The sequence below is a fragment of the Meriones unguiculatus genome, chromosome 12, assembly GCF_030254825.1.
Source record: "Meriones unguiculatus strain TT.TT164.6M chromosome 12, Bangor_MerUng_6.1, whole genome shotgun sequence".
Lineage (NCBI taxonomy): Eukaryota > Metazoa > Chordata > Mammalia > Rodentia > Muridae > Meriones > Meriones unguiculatus.
In genome coordinates, this window is record NC_083360.1 from 92,542,527 (window position 1) to 92,564,190 (window position 21,664).

At 43.6% G+C, this 21,664-nt stretch overlaps 1 protein-coding gene across 2 annotated transcripts in view; it reads right to left on the minus strand.

Annotated features, from left to right (window-relative positions):
• Efemp1 (EGF containing fibulin extracellular matrix protein 1) overlaps positions 1–20,031 on the minus strand; it is a 60,773-nt gene extending 40,742 nt beyond the window's left edge. Inside the window, exons 1-4 of one of the 2 annotated variants that reach the window (XM_021659865.2) lie at positions 19,885–20,031; positions 18,621–18,710; positions 11,196–11,244; positions 10,672–11,058 (exon numbers count right to left, since the gene is read on the minus strand). In XM_021659865.2, the coding sequence (XP_021515540.1) occupies positions 10,672–11,058; positions 11,196–11,244; positions 18,621–18,701 (517 nt within the window). In that variant the 5' untranslated portion in view covers positions 18,702–18,710; positions 19,885–20,031. Of the gene's footprint in view, positions 1–10,671; positions 11,059–11,195; positions 11,245–18,620; positions 18,711–18,890; positions 18,911–19,884 lie in introns of those variants that run through there. The other variant, XM_060365123.1, reaches the window with a different exon arrangement.
• Positions 20,032–21,664: the final 1,633 nt, after the last annotated feature.

The window sequence follows — 21,664 nt, forward strand, 5'->3', positions numbered from 1 at the left end:
AATTAAAAATTAAATAAAGATGTAGAGAGATGATTTGGTGAATAAGGCCTTGCTTCCAAGCCTGACAACCTGAGTTCAATCCCCAAGAGCCACGTGATAGGTGGAGAGAATTGACCCCTGAAAGTTGTCTTGGATCTTCACACATGAGCTAAGATATACGCATGTACCCACACACTGATTAAGTAAATGTAATAAAAGAGTAAATAAAATTTCAGCCTTATTAGTATTTTATTTCAAGTATCATGAATATTAATGTTTCACAGCCCAAGTATTCATTATCAGATTTCTGAGGAAGGATTTATCTGATACAGAGCTGAAATCACTACATAGAAGGCTTGTTGGAAAATAACTTCAATATTTCCAATTTTCTGTCCCTAAGACTGAAAATAACCCGTTTAGTTATCAGTGTTTATTAAAACATAGTAATTCAGGATTATGAAGGTTTTATGGATCCTTCTTTCCAGTACAAAAGCTTAAATAGAGCAGAGTATGCAAGATGCCCTTCACTGAAATTGGAAGTAGTTGAAGTGCTTTGGGACCACTCAGAAAGTTTGTGGTACTTCGGCTGGGACATATGCCTCACACAGGTAATACTCAATGACTCATTGAAGGATAGCTGAAGTCTTAAATCCTGTGATTAAAATTGTTAAGTTATGCAAGCAGACAAAGAATTTCAGTGTTTTTCTGATAGTAAATAAAATGTCCCAGGAAGGGTTTATCAGTGTTTAGTAAGTTATTAGCACGTTGTTGGGGAGAGTTACTGGGAGGGAGCCAGTCATGGGTGTGTGCTGTGTATCACAGGCTCTTCCTGATCTGGCTTTTGTCCCTCTTTATATTGTTCCCATTCCCATCAGAAGCAATTAACTATTTGTAAGGCCATTCTGAGACTAAGAGAACCTGGACTCCATGCACCTTCCTGTTCTGCTCGTTGATAGGGTGGCCATTTCTTCTGAGGCTTGGATCTCAATTTCCAGGTTATCCCAACTTCTCCCCAATTGTCTCTCTCCAATGCTCCATTCCAAGGAGGAACTTCTGTCCTTGACCATGCTCTCCGGGGAGTATTTTCTTTTTTGTTCTGAAAATGTGCTGTAGCCAATTGTGAGATTGCCTGTGTCAAAAATTAGCTATTTTGTCTTTTATCAGGTACACGTGATGTTCCATGCATCACTTGGGTAAACTGTTGCCTGTCTTATTGTTATTTGCCAAATCATGGGTCAGTTATGCTGATTCTCTAAGTATTATGCTGTGATCATTCTTTTTTTCTTTTGACTCTATCAAAATGCCTTCCATCTACTTTGACTTTATCAAATGACAATAGAAGGTGGCTCTCAGACTTGACGAAGCTTGTTGAACACTAGTAAATAGTTTTGTGTTATAATTAAAATACCGTCTGCTTAGCTTGGACTAGCATGATGTACAACTATTTGAAGAGTAGCTAAAGTTTTAGAATTTAAGTGAACTCTCTCTCCCTCCCTCTCTCTCTATTTCTTCCTCTAGTTTATTTAGCACTCAATTATGCAACATTGACCTACTATCCTTCCATCCTCTTAAGCTCCATTCAGATGAAATAAGAACTCCATGCTGTTGCAAATATCTTGGTACTTAGCCTTGCTTTCCTGTATTTCTCCATTTTGCCTTCTCTAGATGTTTACATATCAATTAGGGCTGAACTACAAACCTGCAATTGTTTTAACTTCTTGTAACGACAGTGTTTTCTTCTGTAAATGTTTGCATGCAGTTTTCTTGGTCAGTTTTGGTTTTGAGTCCACAATTTGCAGTTACCTCCTGAAAAAAAGCAGCGTGCTAATGGGTTTCAGATGTGCTGTGACTAACTTATTTGTACATTCGTGCAAAATCAAACACATTTGGGATGAATTTTGTTTACTCTTTGGCTTCAAAGAATAAAATTGTGCCAGTAACTCAACAAGTGCAAAGACAATTCTTACAAAAGGAGACTTACTGATTACAGAGAATAGAGCTTGGGGTTTTCTGCTGGACAAAGAAGTCATGAGCCAGCACCCTTGCACATTCCTAAAGTTACCCAGGCTTGCAATTCTACTCTAATCTGCTGCTTTGTTCCTTGGTGGGGAGAGGGAAATTCATTCCACAGATTAAGTGTTAACTAGCCCTGACAAGAATCTCCTCCTGTGATGGGAAGCACATCTTTGATCAGCTTGGTACTGAAAAGAAGACACAGACGGACTTTTTAAGTATCTCACGACTCACAGAGTATGAACAGTGTGGGCTGTCACCTGCACATCCGGTTCTGGGGAGTCTCCCTACTGCTTTGGTAGATGAGCGATGCCTCGGGGCCAAAGCCAGAGCCAGCTTCCATCCCTTCTGTGGGTCAATGTGAACTGAATCCTCAGACCACACTGTTTCATCCCACAAGTCTGTGTCATGAGCTTAAGGGGATCCACACTGAAGATGCAAGCACCACTGAGGGTCAGCCATCCTAGGGCACAACTGCAGTTTCACTTTGACAATGTGGATATTTCATCTTCTCGGGGTTTATGGAGAGATGCAAGGCTCTCCTGTTTACTTCCTTTCTTTGAGAGGGTGCATTATTTTGCCCTTGCTTTAGAGATACAGCAGGGGCTCATGGCTGTGTGATTGCGTGTTAGTGATGGCAGTAGGAAGGGAAGGGAAATGCAGTATCATTCTACCTACAGCAGCATGCATGGTTTTATACTGTTTCTTTTCTATTACCCATATCCCCTGGAATCCTGACACTGTTTTCTGCTTTAGATGGCTCACACAGCTTCGTAAAGTTAAATTTAAGCTTGGGCACTAGTTCTCAGGTTTGAGTAGCTATCAGAAACACTGGATTATTACAGTGTGGATTTGGGACCTACTTCCAGAGTGTTTTGATTCCAGAAATCTACTTTTTGAGAAGGTGACCAAATGTGGGTGGTGTCTCATAGTTTTGAAAGCACTGGAGTCGGGAGTTTGATAGCACAGTTTTCTCAGTCTGGAGAATGATCCCACTGATCCTTTCTACCCTTTTACTTCAGTTGTTATGATTATGAAGAAATTTTAAGGGCATTTCTTTACATGAATCAGATACATACATGTATTCTCTACAAATGCATAGTGAAATGACCTGACAGGGACTAGAAATGTCTACAGCACTTTGAAAAATAAATAATGAAATATATTTTAGGCAGAAATTAATAATCTCTCATGCAATGCATCCATTTTTTTTTAATTAGTGAGGTTTTTCCTCTACATTTCAGTCTTACTTATTAAGACGGTTTTAGAGAAATTTTGAATACTCAAAGGTAATTAACAATGAAAAAGTATAAGCAGGCTTAAATGCCCATTTTTCTTTCTGCTTGAGGTAGTTTTCAGGTTAATATAATTCACCCAATTATAGTCTTTCTTCCTCAAAATATCTGTTTCCTTATATCAAAACTCTTTACCAGGCTGTGTAATTATATGCAACAAAAGCTAGGCATTTCCTCACAAAGCTAACCCAAGCATCCAGGGACCCTAATAGCAGCAGTCAAATCAACAGAGGGCGGTACTTAAAAGGTTCTTTTGAAGAGTAAGGCCAGGTATGCCGACCCACCTGGTCACACTGTGGTTTATAAATATGCTTTTGGATATGAGCTCACATCCCATTTAAAATGAAAGAAGTAAAGGGGATATTTCTCTACTATCTAAGTAGCTGAACATGCTAGTTCAGGGTTTTTAAGTAAGTGCATAAGTGCTCCCTTTCCAAAATAGTATTCCAGCTGCGAGTGTGCAGGGACTAACACAAGGTCTGCTAAAGGGTAGAGCTCTGTTGGTAAGCTTGAGTAGGTGACAGGCCAAAGTGTGTAAAGAGGACAGGTTTTCTTCAATGTTTCAGTGGCTTCTGTGTCACATAATAAAAACAGAAGAAAATCACCGAAATGCAGGTGAAAACTGACAAAAGAAAAACAGTCCGACCTTCTCTCAAAACCAGCCAAAACAGACAACAAATAGTCTCAGTATGTACACACTGCCTTTGCCTGGACAGCTAGCTCTAGTATTAGGGAGACTCGCTGTGAGACAAAGGATCCAGGGTATGCTAGGATGACCACCCACCCGTCCACTCTGGTGCTAGGTGATTCTAGAGAAAAGAGACCTTCAGTCTTAACATCCTGAGAGCTTTGGCAGACAAAGACACTTGGAAACCCTGAAGTACTTTTTACACTTTCTCTGGTGCCTTATATTACACATACACACACACACACACACACACACACACACACACACAATACAAGCCAGTTTTGTCCTCTGGACTTGATGCTATAATCAGCTTCACTGGGTATCTTAAGTTCATTATTCCTTCTCCAAATTTTTTTTATCACAATGATCTATTGATTGTTTGTTTGTGTGTGTGTGTGTATGTGTGTGAATGCACACACTTGCACATCTGTGCATGACCTGGCCTGAATGTTGAGATCAGAGAGCAACTTTTGGGAGTCAGTTTCTCCTTTTATCACGAGGGACCTGGGAGAGCAAACTCAGGGTGTTAGATTGGTGACAGGTGCCTTTATCTGAACTTTCATTCTTGATGACCTTGCTCTTTTCATTAATTTGTAGTTGTCCCAAAGGTGACCGATGATATCTTAATGACAAGCCATCAAAAAATATCTCATTTTTAAGTTCAATTAAACAAACAAATTACTTTAAATTTGGCAATTCATATTTTCTCTTTCTGCCAGTTTCAAAATGATTTCACCCATACAAAGCTGGTACTCAGAAAATTCTACATGATAGAAATATTCATTTGTGACCAGCTAATGATTTGCAATTCCATTTTCTCTGAGGAAGACCATATGGAGGCTGTTTAACAATGTAGAAAATTAGAGATGAGCCACCGATGGGTTCTAACGTGGCTCTTATTCATCTAGCCTGCTTTTCTAGATGAGTGTCTGCTGTCTTTGTGGTAGATGATATTTCACGGGCTTCTGACAGTGAAATGACTGTGCAATTGTATATGTGCTAAGAAGAAAGGCAGCTGCTGACACCCCTCACTGCGTCTCCCCTATGGAACTCTCCTTGGTCAAGAATTACTTCAAAAAATCAACATGTAAAACTTGATCTTTGGATGTTGTGTCACATTTTAAAACTTTTGTTTCCTTACAAAACCCTGGAAAAACATGTGGAAAGGGGTAATCCATGCTTCATAAAATTCAACGGCCATTCAGTGGTCACAAAGCGTGTGTCACTGGGACGGTGCAGCTGAAAGCACTGTTCAAGGCAGAAACAAAGTGAAAATCACAGAATTCGTACAAGCGTTCTCAGTTTTGGACTGTGTGATGACGAAGTACACCTGTTGAAAAATCTGTATGTGGAGAAATGATTTTGTGCAATTATGACTCATGTGTAAGCTCTCACTTATCCTAATCCAGCCGGCCGTGGTAAATGGGTTTAGCTTACTGGGCACCCTTCTACAGCATTTACAAGGGGGTAGAGAAGTTTATTAAAACAGAGGGCTCCTCGAGCAGCATAATGATGCCGGAATACAGGTCCTCAGGGCGTTCTATTGCTCTAAGCAGAGGTCCCCACACTTTCACACGGGTCATAAAACAGTATTCTGTGCTGCCGTCCTGGAGTGAGCTTGCCATCCATGTGCAGGCAATTAGAGGGAGCTGCAGCTGCCTCGTTGCTCAGCTCAGCAATAAGTGGGCAGTGTGGCTCGACATACGTCAGTCAGATCCCCAGACAGATTATTCTGTTGTTATCGTATGAAGTAACCCATTTTATCAACAATTAGGTAAATCCACATTTATGGGCATTTTGTAAAATTGGTAGGTGGGAAGAAATCCAACTTAAGCCGTTGGTCATTAAAAAACTTTTAACCCCGCTTTCCGTAGTAAGACCCAGAGCACAAATTTTAGAAATTGCTGGATTATTCAGAACGGTTTTGATGAAATATTCTGTGTGTGCAGAATAAGTTGCTATGTATTCATATTTTCCACAAGCAAAGTGCCTAAAAACTGTAATTTGTAATTTAAAAAATCCACAGAAAACTGAGAATTATGGTATTTTAATATGTTAGGAATAACTTTGTGAGGTAGTCTAAATATATCTTTTGGTATTAGAATTAACTTCATAAACATAAGAAAAAATTCTGCCCGGTGACCTGAAAAAGTAGTTAAATGACGACTTAAACACAGAACTTTTCACTTAGAGAGTAGGTAACAGGTTTGTTACAATACTGTGAAATTGTGCCTCACCTAATGGCTAATGACTTTAAAACCCCTTTCCTTTTTGTTAGTTAAATATTTCTGCTCCTGAGGGTTTTAAATTGAAATAGTATTATTTTGCTCTCCCCTCTCCTCCCTACAGGTCCTCCCAGAAATGCTCCCTTTTAATTCTCCCATGACCTATCACTGCTCCCAAGTTGATAGCCTATTTCTCTCTCATTATTATTGTCACATCTGTAGAGGATGTATGTGCACAGATATATAAGTACAACCTGCTGAGTCTGTTTTTATTGATGGTGTTTATATGATTTGGGGGTTGCCCACTCTGAATCGGACAATGAATAAGGGGGCTTATCACTAATAGCCAGGATATGAAAACAACCTAAATGTCATTCAGTAGATAAATAGATAATAAAAATTTGGTTTATGAACACTATTTACAGGAATACTATTCACCTTTAAAGAAAAATGAAATCAAAATTTTTTCAGGAATGAGACTCCTAGAAGCAGGAGTCATGGAGACTGAAGAGGACACCCTCTTAACTAGACATGACTCCTAGAGGAGTGAGGGGAACACCAACTCACCCACAAAAACTTCATCCCCAAATTTACCCTGCCTCAACCCTGTTGAGGGAATGTCCTACCAATGCCTGGCACAACCTGAGACTCATCCCATGGGAGAGATCCAACCCCTGACACAATTAACGATACTCTGCTATGCTTGCAGGTGGGAGTCTAGCATAGCTGTCCACCCAGCAGCAGATCGAAACAAATGCAGAGACTCACAGCCAAGTATTGGGCAAAGTGTAGGGAGTCTTGTGGAAAAGTGGGGGAAAAGATAGAAGAACCAGGAAGTGCCAGGAGCTCTACAAGAAGACCAACAGAGCCAACTAACCAGGGCCCAGAGGGGCTTGAGGAGATGGAAGCATCAACCCAGGACCATGTGTAGACTGGACCTAGGCCCCATTCACAGATGTAGCATATGGGCATCACAGTCTTCGTGCGGGTCCCCTAATAGGGGAGTAAGGGTTATCTCTGACATTGACTCTGTTGCCTGCTTTCTGATCACTCTCCCACCCCCTATGGGGCTGCTTCACCAGGCCACAGGGGAAGAAGATGTGCTCAGTCTTGATGTGACTTAATGAGCTGAGGTGGGTTGTTAGGGGAGCCTCCCCTTTTCTGAGGAATAGGGGATGGGCGTTGGGGGAAGGGTGGAAAGAGGAGCAGAGAAGGAAGGAGGCTACAATTGAGATGTAAAGTGAATAAATAAATAAATAATTTTAAAATTTTCAGGTAAATGGATGGACCTAGAAAAGGTTATATTGAGGATTACTCACATTACTAAGTAAGTATATTGAGTAAGGTAACCCAGACCCAGAAAGATATTGTGGCATGTTCTCTCTCATCTGGGATTCCTAGCTCCAAATACTCAGATGTGAGAACATGACCTGCAGCAGCCACAGAGACCGTAGGTGGTAGGAGTGTGGGGTGTGGAGTCAGGTGTGGGATGGGTGCTGGGGCTTGGTAGGGGAGTAGGTGATATATAGTGAAAAATAGAAAGATGGGGGACCTCTAGTTGGAGAGCAGGAAGGTCAGAACAGAAGAAGGGATGAAGGACAAATAATACCAAGGTTGTTTGAAAAGCCACAAAGAATCATTTGATACATAAAATTATGCAGAATGCATCTCTCTCTCTCTCTCTCTCTCTCTCTCTCTCTGTGTGTGTGTGTGTGTGTGTGTGTGTGTGTGTGCGCGTGCGCGCATGTGATAAAGGAAGTTAAAACATTCAGGCTGCAATGTTTCCCACCAGAATCATAGGTTAAAAAAATCTCAGTACAGGGCACAAAAAAAAAAAATCCCTCCTTTTGAATGGTGATCAGGGTAGTCCAAGTGACTCCCCAAACATATAGATTATTAATACAGTCATTGGTTGCCTCTCAGAGGTTGAGGCTGGCCCCTATTGCTGAAGATTCCACACACTTAGGATACAGCTGGAGTTGACCTGAAAATCTTTCCTGTGGTCTAGCTTCCATAGTTCCAGAAAAGACTACACAATCTGCCAAGAAGGGGGAGCAATTAAACAGTCCTACCCGTAGGCAACATCTACGACTATGATATGATACGACCACGACCACGACCACGACCATGATCAGCCCAGAAAGATACCCATGAAGGTGCAGTGTGTGGTGCCCGCATGGAGGTAGTAACCTACACCCATCTAATTGGACTTAAGGCCCATTCGGCAGGAGGGAAGTCAGCCAGTACTGGAGACCTAGCCAGCCTTCCAGGTCTAGTGGGCTCCTGGGCATCAGAAAAGATTCAACCATCACCACTATGTCAGACCAGCACGATCCCTTCCTACATCCTAACTCGCCCTTGCACCCGCAGATAAGTGTGGCTTTCTTCCCCTCACCAAGGAGGCCTCTCTTACTGGTGACCACCACAGACAGACAACCACAATTGAACGCAGTGCAGAGATTAGCACCGTGGTCAGCCCAGCCCCAACGCACACACCCACACCACAGCTCCTGCTGCTACAGCAGAAGATGCAGCGCAAAGGCTGTAAGAGCGCCAGAACGTCTGCTGTGACGTGGGCTCTCCTAGAAACGGCTGCACAGACAAGGCCGGAACAATGGCAGAATCAGCGGAACCATAGGCAACTAGTCTAAATATTTTAAAAGAAAATTAAACAGGATTTCATTTTCATATTCACAGTATATTTCTAATATTCCCCAGTATATGTCCTAAATATATTTTATTCTAGAACTTCTTCATTTCAGTTTTAGGCATGGTTGCTGAAGTTCCAATGATGGACCATGAGCTACTTTGGTAAGTAACCACTGCTTCATCTGTTTTTCTTTCAAGTATCATTAAAGTATCTAAGACCTACAGGGCTAAAAATAACTCTGAATATAAAAATTTAAATAACTTCATCAAAGATTTTTTTTTATTTCAGAAAAAAAAAAACAAATCTTCTAAGTTAACATATTTAAATAACTCAACTAAAAGATGGTGTATCTGAAATAAACTGAAGGCATTTTCACCAGTGCCATTCACATACATATACTCTTGTATAACTGCATCAGTTTATCTCCTTGTCAAAATCCTAACTTAGATACCAGAATATCAAGCAGATGTTGGAGCATTTGTCACGAATATTGGAACTCTGACTCATGACAGTCCCATGAAACAGACGCCCTTCTGACCATCCCCTGAAAGGTGACAACATCACTGCTTGAGTTAGTGCTTGCTGTGTGATAACTTAAAATTTGCCCGCAGAATATTAAATATTAAAAAGCAGAGAGCTTCCTCACTTTATGTAGAAGCCATTTAAAAGCTCCCGTGTCTATGCTGAGAGTATGACAAAGCACTAGAGAATAGAGTGTGTCCCACTAATGCTTGGTGGCTCTAAGCCTTGAGGGATTCATGGCCTCATTTAGGACCAGGTGGAAAATCAGAGCACCTAGGCTCTCTGCCCATTGCCCACTGTGTATGGTGATGCCAGGCCGCCCATCCCATGGGGTTCTCCTCCTCAGCCCCTAGCAATGTGAAAGGAGTCTGGGGTCGCCTATAACCCTTTCTCAGTGAAAGCATTGCCACACCAGCAGTTCTGAGGGGACTGGTCCAGAAGGAAAAGGCAAACAGTCCCTCAGCACAGCCTCGTTAGCTAATACTGTCCATGTCTTTAAAGGCCAAGATTCTTATCGCTCTGCTCACATGAGTCTGCAGCTGTTTCTAGAATATACAGTTATGTGTACTCTGTGAAAATAAACAGAAAAGCCGAGGCAGACGGTGCCATGGTGCAAGTGACAGAAGTGAGATGTACTGAAATGGGACCTTTCAAAGAAACAGCCATGGGAACAGGGAGCCTCATTTCAAGATGGAGAGAAGCGGGACCTCCCCCCCCCTTTACCCTTGAGTGAGGAAATTAAGTTAGTAGCAACTCCAACAACAGAGAAGCTTGGGAAACCAAGGGGGGGACATTTAAGGAGTGGGTGGATAGCACAAGTTCAAATTCCAAATGAACGACCCGCCCCTCCACTGACATCCATGACTCACACACCCCCTGCTTGGGTTTAAAAGCCAGCTCTGTGCTTAACACCTGTGTGACCTCCGGTTCTCAAACTTGGCTGCATACTGGAACCACACTGGGAGCTTTAAAAAAATATTGATGCCTGGAATTCATCCTCAGGGAGTGTTATTTAATTGTGCAAGGCTTGGACACCGAGCAGCTTTAAAGGGCTCCTAAGTGACTATAAATAGAGCAGCTGAGGTTGGGAACCACTGATGAATTTTCTGAGGCATCGCTTCCTTGTTTGTAAAGAAAAGCATGACATTGAGAGCAAGCGCCTTTCAGGATTATTGCAACGATGAAATACGCTACTGCAGACACAGCGCTTAGCACCAGAGCCTGTGTGAGAAGCTCTCGCATCCTTGCCAGGAGGTGCCCTTGGGCAAGAACTTTCTTGTCAACACAAGCCATGCTCACCTTGGCACACGTTATGTTCACTCTGTTCGTAGCCTGCTGCACACTGGATCCGGTGGGAAGGGTTGGAAGGGATGCGCTGAGGGTCTGCTGGGTTCCTCCGGATGACAAAGTTATTCCGGCCAGTCTGAACCTCAGGGCCAGCAACTGCGGTAGCACTGGCTACGATGCCGCCACCAGGGACCACCCCACTGGCTGCCATGCTCCTGGCTGCTATGCTTCCGGTGGTGGCACCCGACGATGCTTCTGCAGCTGGCGTTTCTTGCTGAGGCTGTTCATTATTGACAATAATTTGGGCTGTTTTAGGAAGGCAGAGGTATCCTCCATAGTGGTTGACACATTTCATTCCACCTTTGCAAGCGTCTGGGACAATGTCACATTCATCAATATCTGCGGTCAGTAATAAAATAAGTGAGCAGTCTTCTCAGAAAGTGAGTGTGGTAGAGCACACGTGCGATAGGAAGAGCGACACACGAGGTGGAGACAGATGGCTGTTCTTGCACAGGAAGGCTTACAAGCAAGCTTACCTTTGCACTGCTGTCTTACAGGGTCCCATTCATATCCATCCGTGCATTGCTGAAAAGAAAACATCAGACATGGAGCCGGGTGACAAGGAGTGGCTTCCTTAAGAGACTACGGTAAGAGCTTTATTTTGGTGGTTGGGATCCTAGGAAACGAGATGGGTGGTCAGTTCCATCCCCTCCCCTTTACGGCAAGTCTGGCTGAGGGGCAGCACTGGGCTCTTTTCTCTTTTTGCTCAGCTGGCCCGAGTCCTCAGTCTGCTTGGGACAGTTGTCCATCACCATCTTATTGGAGTTCTTTTCTCTCTCTTTTGAGACTGGTCTCCCCAATATTTCTGATTGATCTTTTTTATTTCCCACTTTTGTATTTGTAAATTTTACATTAAACAAGGACCAACTGGGTTCTATTTTCTCCCATCCCAAGTTCTTGTGTCTGCGTCTTCCTGAATGTCTGAGTATTGGAACCCAGCCCACTGCTGCTCAGGGCCAGCCCACCTGTAGCTGTTCCTGTCTCATCCTCAGGCTAAGGGAGCCCAAGCTGTCAGGACTTTTTAGGACACACCCAACATGACAGACACAAATTAACTAAATGCCCTCCATATTCTCTAGGTTACACATTCTTTTCCCAACGTGCAATGCGATGCTCCTTCCTCCCGCACTGCTTGTGGGAGTCAGGGACAGCTGGAGTGCACTATGGACGACTCCTCAACGGGTTGGCCTGGGAACTTTGTCCCTCCTCTGAAACATATCCTGAAGGGACCCCTCACTCTGCCACGTGGGCCTGAGTTCTCCTGAGAGCCCCCACCATGCTGTCTCTGGAATAGGGGCCTAAAATTTTAGAGCCTCGGCCGTGCTGTGTGTCTGCTTGATAATGTCTCTCTACTAATTAGCTCGGTATCTATCCTTAAGCCCCCAAGCTGGAACCTTCATAACTGCGACTCAGAAGGCAGCACCATTGCAACAGCTTGTCCTGTAAGGACTCCTCTGCCCTTGCCACTGATTTCTTCGTCCCAACACTCTCTATGTGAGGGTTTCGGGTTTTCCAGGAGCTCTGTCCATTTGTCTGTCTGCTGACTTTTTTTCTGAAACCCTGGTTCTGGGTCATATGTTCTCTGAGTTCGACTGTACTCCATTGCTCTAAACCAGCTTAGTTTAACGAGACTTATCGTCCACTTTGTTTTTGTTTTTTTACCCTTTATGACAACTGCCTGTTGCACCCACAAGGAAGTTGAAAGATTACTAGGATGCTGGAGAAGAGGCTTTACTTTAAAAATCTTCACTTCAAAACTCTTCCAGACTCAGGTAACTTCGTACAGTGCAATGGTAAGTAGTTAGAAGTTTCTATTAGAGATTACTCTCTGGCCAGCATACAGTCCTTCCCAAAATCATTCTAAAAGTCCACTCCCCAGAGCCTCTTGCTCTGGCTGGCTGCAAACTTTTCTCTGTGGGACAGAACAAACCTGCCTCCTCTGTAGCCAGACTCCCTGCTCTGAACATGAGAGAACAGTGCCTGATCTTCCTAAATGGTGTCACCAGATTCTCTTTCTTCACCCTGTACTCTACTCTGCCACTCCAGGCAGGTCGCTGTTGCCCTCCCCTCCGCTGTAGGGATGCTCAGTGCTCTGCTTCCCACTCCTCTGCACCTGGCCAGGTACGAACATTCACTCCAAGGCCTTTCCTCTCCATGTGAGAGGCCTGCCAGGCTTTCCTTCCAGGGCTGCTCAGGAGTTGGGCACTATGGGTTGCTTACGACTTGACAGTCTGCGTTCAGTCGGCACTCTCTGAAACTTTGTACCCTTTTCAGCCACAGCACCTTCCCTTCCCTTCCAGTCTCAGGGGACCAAACACCAGGGACACAAAGGTCTGGATCTTGCCCACACCCTTTCTGCCTCCTGCTGATGCCAACCCCGGGTCTCTTCTGCGGCACTCTCTTCTCAGATACAAAACCTCACACTGTCTGCCCCTCCCTGTGGTTAAATGTAATCATGATACTCCAGGGCTTGTCATTTCGTTTATGTGCTGCAGATGTTTCTTGTTTGTGATTAATATTGTCACATGTATGTAAATTATCTTTATTTGTGCTATATACCTGATTTTAAGGTATGTGTATGTTCATGTGTTTTATATATATCTCTATCTATCTATCTATCTATCTATCTATCTATCTATCTATCTATCTATCTATCTATATTTCAAGATACAGAAGTTTTTACTCAAAGACATAACATACAGGGACATTTTCAAATGACCCTGTGCTTGATTACATCATAAATGGAACTTCTCTTTTGTGGTGTGCTTACAAAGATCACCATGCGTCTGTACTTTCAGCTGTTAGCTGTTCAGGCTACAACATGCATGCTTTCTGTGTCTCAAATACTATTTGTTAAGTTTTCATTTAAGAGATAATTGTTTACAAGATTTTATTAAAAGTTAGACAGAAAAGCCATTAAATTAAAAAAGATACATAAAAGTTACGTATATAAAATATGTAGTTGGTCATAAAGGTTAAAAAATGTAGCATGTGTTTAATGACTGGCCATCTCCCCAGCCTTCGCCTTCCTTAAGTATTGATTTTCTCTTAATAATATTTATAAAAGCTAGATCAGGGATTAATTCAATCAATTTCGTTACATGCATGTGTGTGGGATCATGTGTGCGGTGGCTCACGTATGGAAGTTGAAGGACAACTTTTGGAACTCAGTTTTCCCTTTTTACCATGTGGGGTCTGGGATTGAACTCAGGTTGTCAGGCATGGTAGCAAGAAGCTTTATCTACTGAGCAATGCCACTGCCAAAGGATTGTATTTTATTGTTTTACTAGATGAGATCCTTAAAAACCCATGATTAGATTTCTCCAGATGCTGAATGTGTTTTCTTACTGAGTGAAGACTTCACTTGCAGGGTACTCACCATCTTAACATTGGGGAACATTATGTTGCAAAAGATTATCAGTATTGAGCTATTCCTCCAAGTTACAAACTTATTATAAGACTCATTCTGATAAACAGATAATTAAATCTATTTAGAAATTTCACCATAGCTATGATCCTCAGCCCTCTGGATGCACAGTATAAGCAACCACCACTATTAAAATGTAAGTTTTTCAAAGTGACCCTGTGGGGAAGCATGGGAAGGGAGGACAATCAGATGATCTCATTGGTCAAAATAAGACAGCCCCTCCCCCTCCCGGCCACCCGCTGTAGCCTAGAGGAAGGAAGCGTGTACTTCTTAGTATTGTTATATATAGAATATGGTTAAAATTTAGCTAGGTACAGTCCTAACACTAAGGCTATGGGTTAAGATTATATTGTATCCTTAATTTAATCATGATTTTGGCATAACTATTTACCTACTCAGACCCCTTCCCTTACTTGGACAAAGTTTGCATCTTTTAAAAATACCAAATGTTTTTACTGTCTTTGAAAAGGATAAAAAAAAAATTTGAAATTGACCAAAATTTATTTTAAATAGTTTCTAAAAGAAACTCTATTTGTGGGATACCTAGAATTTAATCCAAACTCTGAGAGCTAAAGCTTAACTTTTTCTAATTAAAAAGAAGAAGAAAAAAAGTATTAACCGAACATTTAAAATTACCTTTTCTAGAATACACTAGAACAATTGCTTCCTTCATTTATTATCTTTACTTCAAGATGTACTGTGTTTTTACTGTTTTAATATGAGACGTGGCACTTCTGTTACATTAGATAGTTCACCATTGCTCCCTGGTTTGTCCCTTCACGACTTTGGTAACCAGTTATTTCTCCCAATGACCTGCCTTCCTGACCATTCTGCCTGAATTTCACTAGATTCTAAGAATGACCTTCCTAACACAGGGAACAATATTTTTGATGTCCCTCAAAAGCTACACTTGTGCCATTACAACTCCAACAAGTAATACTTGTGTTGTCACCAGTGAGTGTGGACAAACCAAAGGCAGAAGTTACAGTTGCATCCTGGGCTCTCTTAGCCGCTCTAACTCCACCATACCCCGCCAGTCAGCAGGAGACAGCCAGACTGAAATGGTGCCTGGTATCTCAACCTCCTGTATATAAAGTTATTCCTTCATTTCTTTTTATATGAGTGAAAACTCTGGGAATATTAGAACCCAGACCAGCTGCTGCCTCAGTGGCTGTGTCCCCTTGTACTGACAGTTCATTTTGCCTGGTGTTGTTGCTATTTTGAGTCAGGAACACCAGACTTGACCCTAGTTTTCCTGACATTCTAACGTCTTTTCTGGTCTGTCCCGAGCTCCAGTTCTTCACTGAGCAACCACCAAGCAGTTTCTCATACCAGGCACTTTCAGGCCTGCTGGAAGATCAGGTGGCTAGGGAATGAGTTGTCCCAAGATGTTAGCAGTATGGCTGATTCCTTTGCATGGATGGGGAGAGAAGTGCTTGAAGAGAAGGAGAGAGTGAAGTAGGCCTTGTTGACTGACAACCCTTAGATGGGGCGAATTCTAAGAATGGGAATCATTATGATCAAATTCATAAAACTATTGAAGAGGGAAAGAGTTGCATATAGTTCTGGTTGGGTTGAGAACTGTCTGCAAGGCAGACAGGGCTGACTCTAGAAAGCCTTTTCCTTGAGAGTGAGCAACTAGATTTGATGGCAAAGGTTTTACTAGGACTCTGAATCGTATGGGCTGCTGTTTGGAGGGGACTCTTGAGCTCTCCAGGATCTGACTGTCAGCCTCTACAGGATGCCTGGCATCTAGTTCTTGACAAGCACTTTAGACAGTGCTCATGCAGCTTGTCTATATATGACATCCCGGGAAGCATCCTAGAGAAGTCTCTGCAGAAAGCTTAAGCTCAGGAAACAGTTTGATCAGATGACCTCTGAGAAAGCCACAGTGAAGAAGATGCTTCAAGACAGACTGCAAAAGTGAGTAGACAAATTCATTTATTAGAAGTAACAACTGATTATGTAAATAGATGCTTGATGACTACCTGGCTGATGAAGGCGCTGAGGTCATGCCAGCTGTTTCAGTGACACCTGAAACCTACCAGGGTGAAGATTCAACACATGTTACCCCTTGCATTAATTCGTGTTTGTTTCTCCAGCACTGTTTAAGGTACCACCATCACCTTATGCAAGAGCCAGGGGGATCAGCTCTCATGCCTCCATTTGCTTTCTTTCCAATTCTGACACCTCTTCCATTTCTATAGTTACCATATTGACGCAAAGCTTCCTAGCCTCAGGAAAAGGCAAACTTCCCTCTGCTCACATTCTGTGAGCTGCAGGCATACTAGTCAGGCTTGCTTCCCCACCTACGAACTCATAGTGACCTCAGGCATGCACAGGTCCCCTTCCCAGTCCACTATACTTGTCTCACCTGATCGTCTTGGTGTCTATGCCAGGACTTCCTAGAACAACCTGAGCTTAGAACCTCCATTAAGAGCCAGCAGTAAGCTATTCTCTTTCATAATAGCACAAACATGAACCACCTCAAGATTAATGAACCCTGTCTCTAACATAAAAGGGGAATATAAGACTGTCTGTTTTGTAGCTACCACTCTTCAAACCATGCTAAAATGGCAGCTCATTTGAATAGTTGCATGATGAACAAAGAAGACATACAGTTGTTTTTTTTTTTTTTTTTTTTTAGATATTAAGCATGTTGATTTAGTGCATTTAATATGGCTCTACTCTTAAGCCCAACCTGGAGTTAGTTTCTTTGCTTGCTGGCTGTACAGCCTTACGTCAAGAGAGAGGATAAGCTTTCTGTTCTTCCATTCCACCATCATTGGGATATTGTCATTCACCTCACATTTGGTTGTAAGGATGCAAAAATATGTTCACACTGAGGTGATTAAGAATAGTCACCTTAGCCAGGCATGCCTTTAATACCAGCACTCAGGAAGCAGAGGGAGGCGGATCTCTGTGAGTTCGAGGTTAGCCTAGACTATAACCTGAGTCCAGGACAGCCAGGGCTACACAGAGAAACCCTGTCTTGAAAAAGCACCCTGGTTCTTTAACCATTAGTTATTGGGCATACACATTTTAAAAGAGAACAGGCCTAATCTATGATCTCTTAGCACGAAAAGTGCTCCATATATGAAAGGCCTTCATAGTTACTGGAGGGCTTAACCACAATGAACACTTTCTACTCAAAGGATAAGATTTTGGTGATTAGAAAAAGGATAGAGTATGAGATAAGCAATTCTACAAGCAATACTATCTACTTGGGAGTCTGAGATAGAAAGATTACACATGCAAGGCTGGACTGGACAATATAGCGTGTTCCAGGACAGAGTCTTAGAAAAAAAGAGGGGGGGGGGGTAAACTCTTTTATTAGATGAATACAAAAGTAGGTAATGAGTTTAATCTTAGCTCACTGAGAAGGTAGTAAGTTTAGCCTGAATAACAAAACATTTTTATTTGAAGATAAACACCACATGCTTTCAGTTTTCTTTATTTTAATGTTAAATTAACACAATATTTTCACTAAATGAATTTATTCACAGTTGTTCTGAACAGCAGAAGGGAACATCTGTGGAATGGGTAATATTCTAGGGATAACATGATGCAGAAGTGAGATAATGCTTATTATTAGTAATTGATATTGGCTCACTTCTGAGTTTTATTCTAAGAACATTTGCATTCTTTTGAGCAGGGTTCCTTAATTTTATAAATTTGAAAGAAGTAGAAAAATGTGTTTTTCATATACCCACCCAGGACACATGTCATTCATGTCACAACACTGACCTAGAGTTAGAAAACAACACAGAGGCACGAAGGGCCTTGTCACAGCCAGGTGAGTCCCGCTCCTCTCCTCACATCTTTCTTGGGCAGCAGGAGGGGTCAGATGATAGTTTAGACATTTCATCAAGATTGTTTACACTGATGGAACTAGCTGATCAAATATGACTCAGAAATGCCAGAGATGCAAATAGAAGTTGCAAGACCAGAATGCCCACAGTGTATTTTAAATCCACTTTATCAAATGCTGTATCCTGGTGACAGATATGCCATCTGCAGGGTTCTTATACGAGTAGAGAGCCTCCATGAACCCAATAAAGATCGCTTCATGCGGACAGACACAGATGAGGCGTGTACTTACATGACGCATTCTTATTTGACTTGCGTGTTACTCTGATGCACTGATTTCATTTGCATGTACCCAGGTGTCCAGAGTCCTCAAACCTATCAGTTCATTGGATGTCTTAGAAGCATGCAGCTTACACAGATTTGAATTTTAAAAGTACTCAGTTTTGGCCTTGAACAAAAAAATCATTCTATTTTGGTCTTCATCTCATCTGGAGATCAAAATGCACCTTTGATTCGGACTCAGGGTACGCTATTAGGAATCCTAAGTGTGAATCATATTAAAGTGTTGTTTAATTCATTTTGCTTCACAAGAGTCTGCTTACACTGGCAGAGATGGGTAAAGTCTTGTATCATAGAGAAGCATTCAAATTCCATCACCCCTTACCGTATATGTGATGGTTTCCTCCGTGTCCTGTGATGTGACCAGCGTCAGAGTCAGCATAGTTAGGAAAAGTGTTTGCAACATCGTGATTCTCTAAAGGAAACAGGACAAAGAGATGTTTAGTGTCCGTTGCCTGGAAAATCAAATCTCCACCAGCGAAGACACGGACCAGAAAGGGAGGGTGGGAGCCAATTTCCAATCTGCTTCTTCACCTCCACCCCGGACACCAAACACACAAGACAGGAAGAGAACTTTTGCAGAACTCGTCTTTACCTCACTCCGTCCATCCTGTACCAAGGTTGTTCAGCATGTGTTTATACCACACCCACGCATTAGGCTCCAGAAAAAGGGGAGTCAACAGGGGTGGGAGGGCACAGAATATCATCAATTCCAAAGACCACTACGTGTCTTCCTGCCCCCGCGGAGGTGGAAAAGGCACAGCATCTGTCAGTTCTCTGGAACCTTCGAGTACTCCCGCCCGGTGGCTCACCTCTAGCTGGTGAAGCTCAGAGAGCAGCTCAGCAAAATACCTGCGTACCAGGATCAACCATGTGACCTCAGACTTTGTTTCCCTCAGGGGGGAGGGGAATCCAAAATACCCAAACAAAACTGGAAGGAGGCTCTCTTATTTTCTGGTAGAATACCCTACAGAACTGCTCGCTCACTGCAGGGCAACTTCTGTAGTCCCGACTCCTAAAACTCCGTTTCCATCCGGGCTCTGGGCGCGCAGCTTTGCCAGATCAGAGCTTCGGACAGCAGCTGCTCAAAGGCACTGTTGCTCCTTCTGTTCCCAGGTCTGCATGCGGGGCTGCCTACCCTCGCACAGCAGACCGCACTACAGCAGTTGATACCAGTTTTGGGGTGCCTTGCCTGAAGCCTGCAGGGAAGTGGGCTCCACTTTCCTAGGTGTGATCTACCAGGCGCCTGTCAGCGGGAGTCGCTGAGCGCTTCAGCTTCCCAGCAGCCCAGGTGCCTCTCAGGTCTCCCACATCAGTCCCTGACCCTAGGGACAGCGGGCGGTCACCAGCAAAGCTCTCGGGGCCGGCAGTCAGCACGCAAACCCTGCCCATCCCAACAGATGTCACCCAAGTCCTGGCACAGGCTGACGGATGGCGTTCCCAGCCCCACACCTCCACCTCCCTCTCCCGTGCCTGGCTGCACAGTCGGGGACACTGTGGGACACTTGGGTCACTCTACCGCACTCTCTGGTGCAGCCCCCGAGGGTGCAGCGCACACCCAGCGACCGACCCCGGCTTGGGGCTCCTACCTGGGGGCGGGCCGCGTAGCTCTCCTGCCCCGGCAGCGAAGGAGTGCGCAGGGGAGGGCAGCCTGGTGGGTCTGAACTGGCGAGGTCTGGCAGCAGAAGCAGCCACAGGAGGAGGAGAAGGGGAGGAGAAGTAGGGCGAAGTGGGGCGGAGGAGAGAGGGGGAGGCGCAAGCGCCCTGCCCAGGCTGCGAGCCGCGGGAAAGCGCGCCTCTTGGCGTTGGGGTCTACTGGGGGGGGGCTATCCTCTGCTGTAGGCCCCTCAGTTCCTTGATCACAGGGATTTGAGACACAAAATATCACTCTCGTGGAGCTTTTTAGGCTCTACAGAAAAACAGCTTTTTTTTTTTTTTTTTAAAGTCTCAACAAGTGATTCCTTGGAGAGTAATTTAAGGCGATTCGTAGAGCTTGCCCGTCACTTTTCACTTCAGATTTTTATTTTTGAGAGAGAGGGGGTGTTCTGATTCCTCAAATGGTAAAAGGTGAAAATGAAATGCGTTCATTTCTGGCCCTATTCTGTGCTAGGTGTTAGTTAGGAGTGGGCCAAACGCAATGCAACTCACGCCTGTCTGAGTGCGTGCCTGAGGTGGCCCCTCTTCCCACGCCTCTGTGTGTGTGTGTGTGGTTCTCTTTCAAGCTTCTCCTTTCTTACATACATTTTCTCATTTCTACTGAATATTGCTCATCCAAAGTTAAGTTAGGCATTTTGCTTGTCTCTTTCATAATAGTGGTGGAATTTCAGGAATCTGAAGAGAGAATTTTTCCCCCCTACTTCATCAAGTCATGCCACACAGATTGCAGCTCTCTCTGAGAGCTTCTCCAGCCTAAGTCTAAGCCAGGCACCTCTCCTTGGCTGCAGGTGTGACTTTTAAGAATAAAGTTACCAAATGCACTTTCAGAAGCAATAGAACCTGCTAACCTGGAGGCAGTAAAGACTATCCAGGGCGCCGGCAGAAGCGGGGGGACGTTGGTGGAGATTGTGGGGCAGCAGCTGTCAGGTGCTTGCCACTCTTGCGTCTTTGGGGCAGGTGGGTTAACTAGACATTGCCAGTGTGGTAACGAACCACCGGATACTGGACAGGATCAGGATCTCCAGAATGTACTGGGTACGAAAGACTTCGAGGAGTGTGGCCCAGTCGTTTAATACTAAGATTCCGGGAAGTCACCCTGACCCTACCAGTCACCAGTGACCCCAAACTACTTTTTCTTTTAAAGGTTCTGTACAATAAAAACACCTCTTTCTGTGTTTGCTTGTTTAAACTCTCTTCAGCTCTTTCTTTGGAGCAATCCGTTAAGAAAGCTCCCAATCGTCTATCTGCAAGCCAGCAATCTTCCTGTACACCCGTGCTGCCTGTGTTTAGACATGTGATGGACACATAGGAGTGAGCACATTCCAGCCCAGTCCTCTCCCCGAGCCTGCTCCACCCAGCAGCTCCACCGTCGCAATTGATAGGAATGCCATCTCTCTTTGTGCCCCCATTAAGGCGGCTCTGGTTCTTTGCTTCCCCTTCGAGATATATTCAGAACGGGGCCATTTCTCAGCAGCTTTGCAGCCACCCTGACTTAGAATTTTCCGTCTGGATTATTGCAACAGCCTCCTGATTGATCTCTCTGTGTGCACCTTTGTTCTCCCGCAGCTGTTGCTGTCAGAAGTTCCCATGAATAGAATCTTACAGTATATAATTGCTTTGGATCTGGTTTCCTTCACTCAGCATGTTTTTGAGATGAACCCTTGTTAAGGACCCAGAAGTTCTTTTTTTTTTTTCATTGTTGCATGGCCTTCC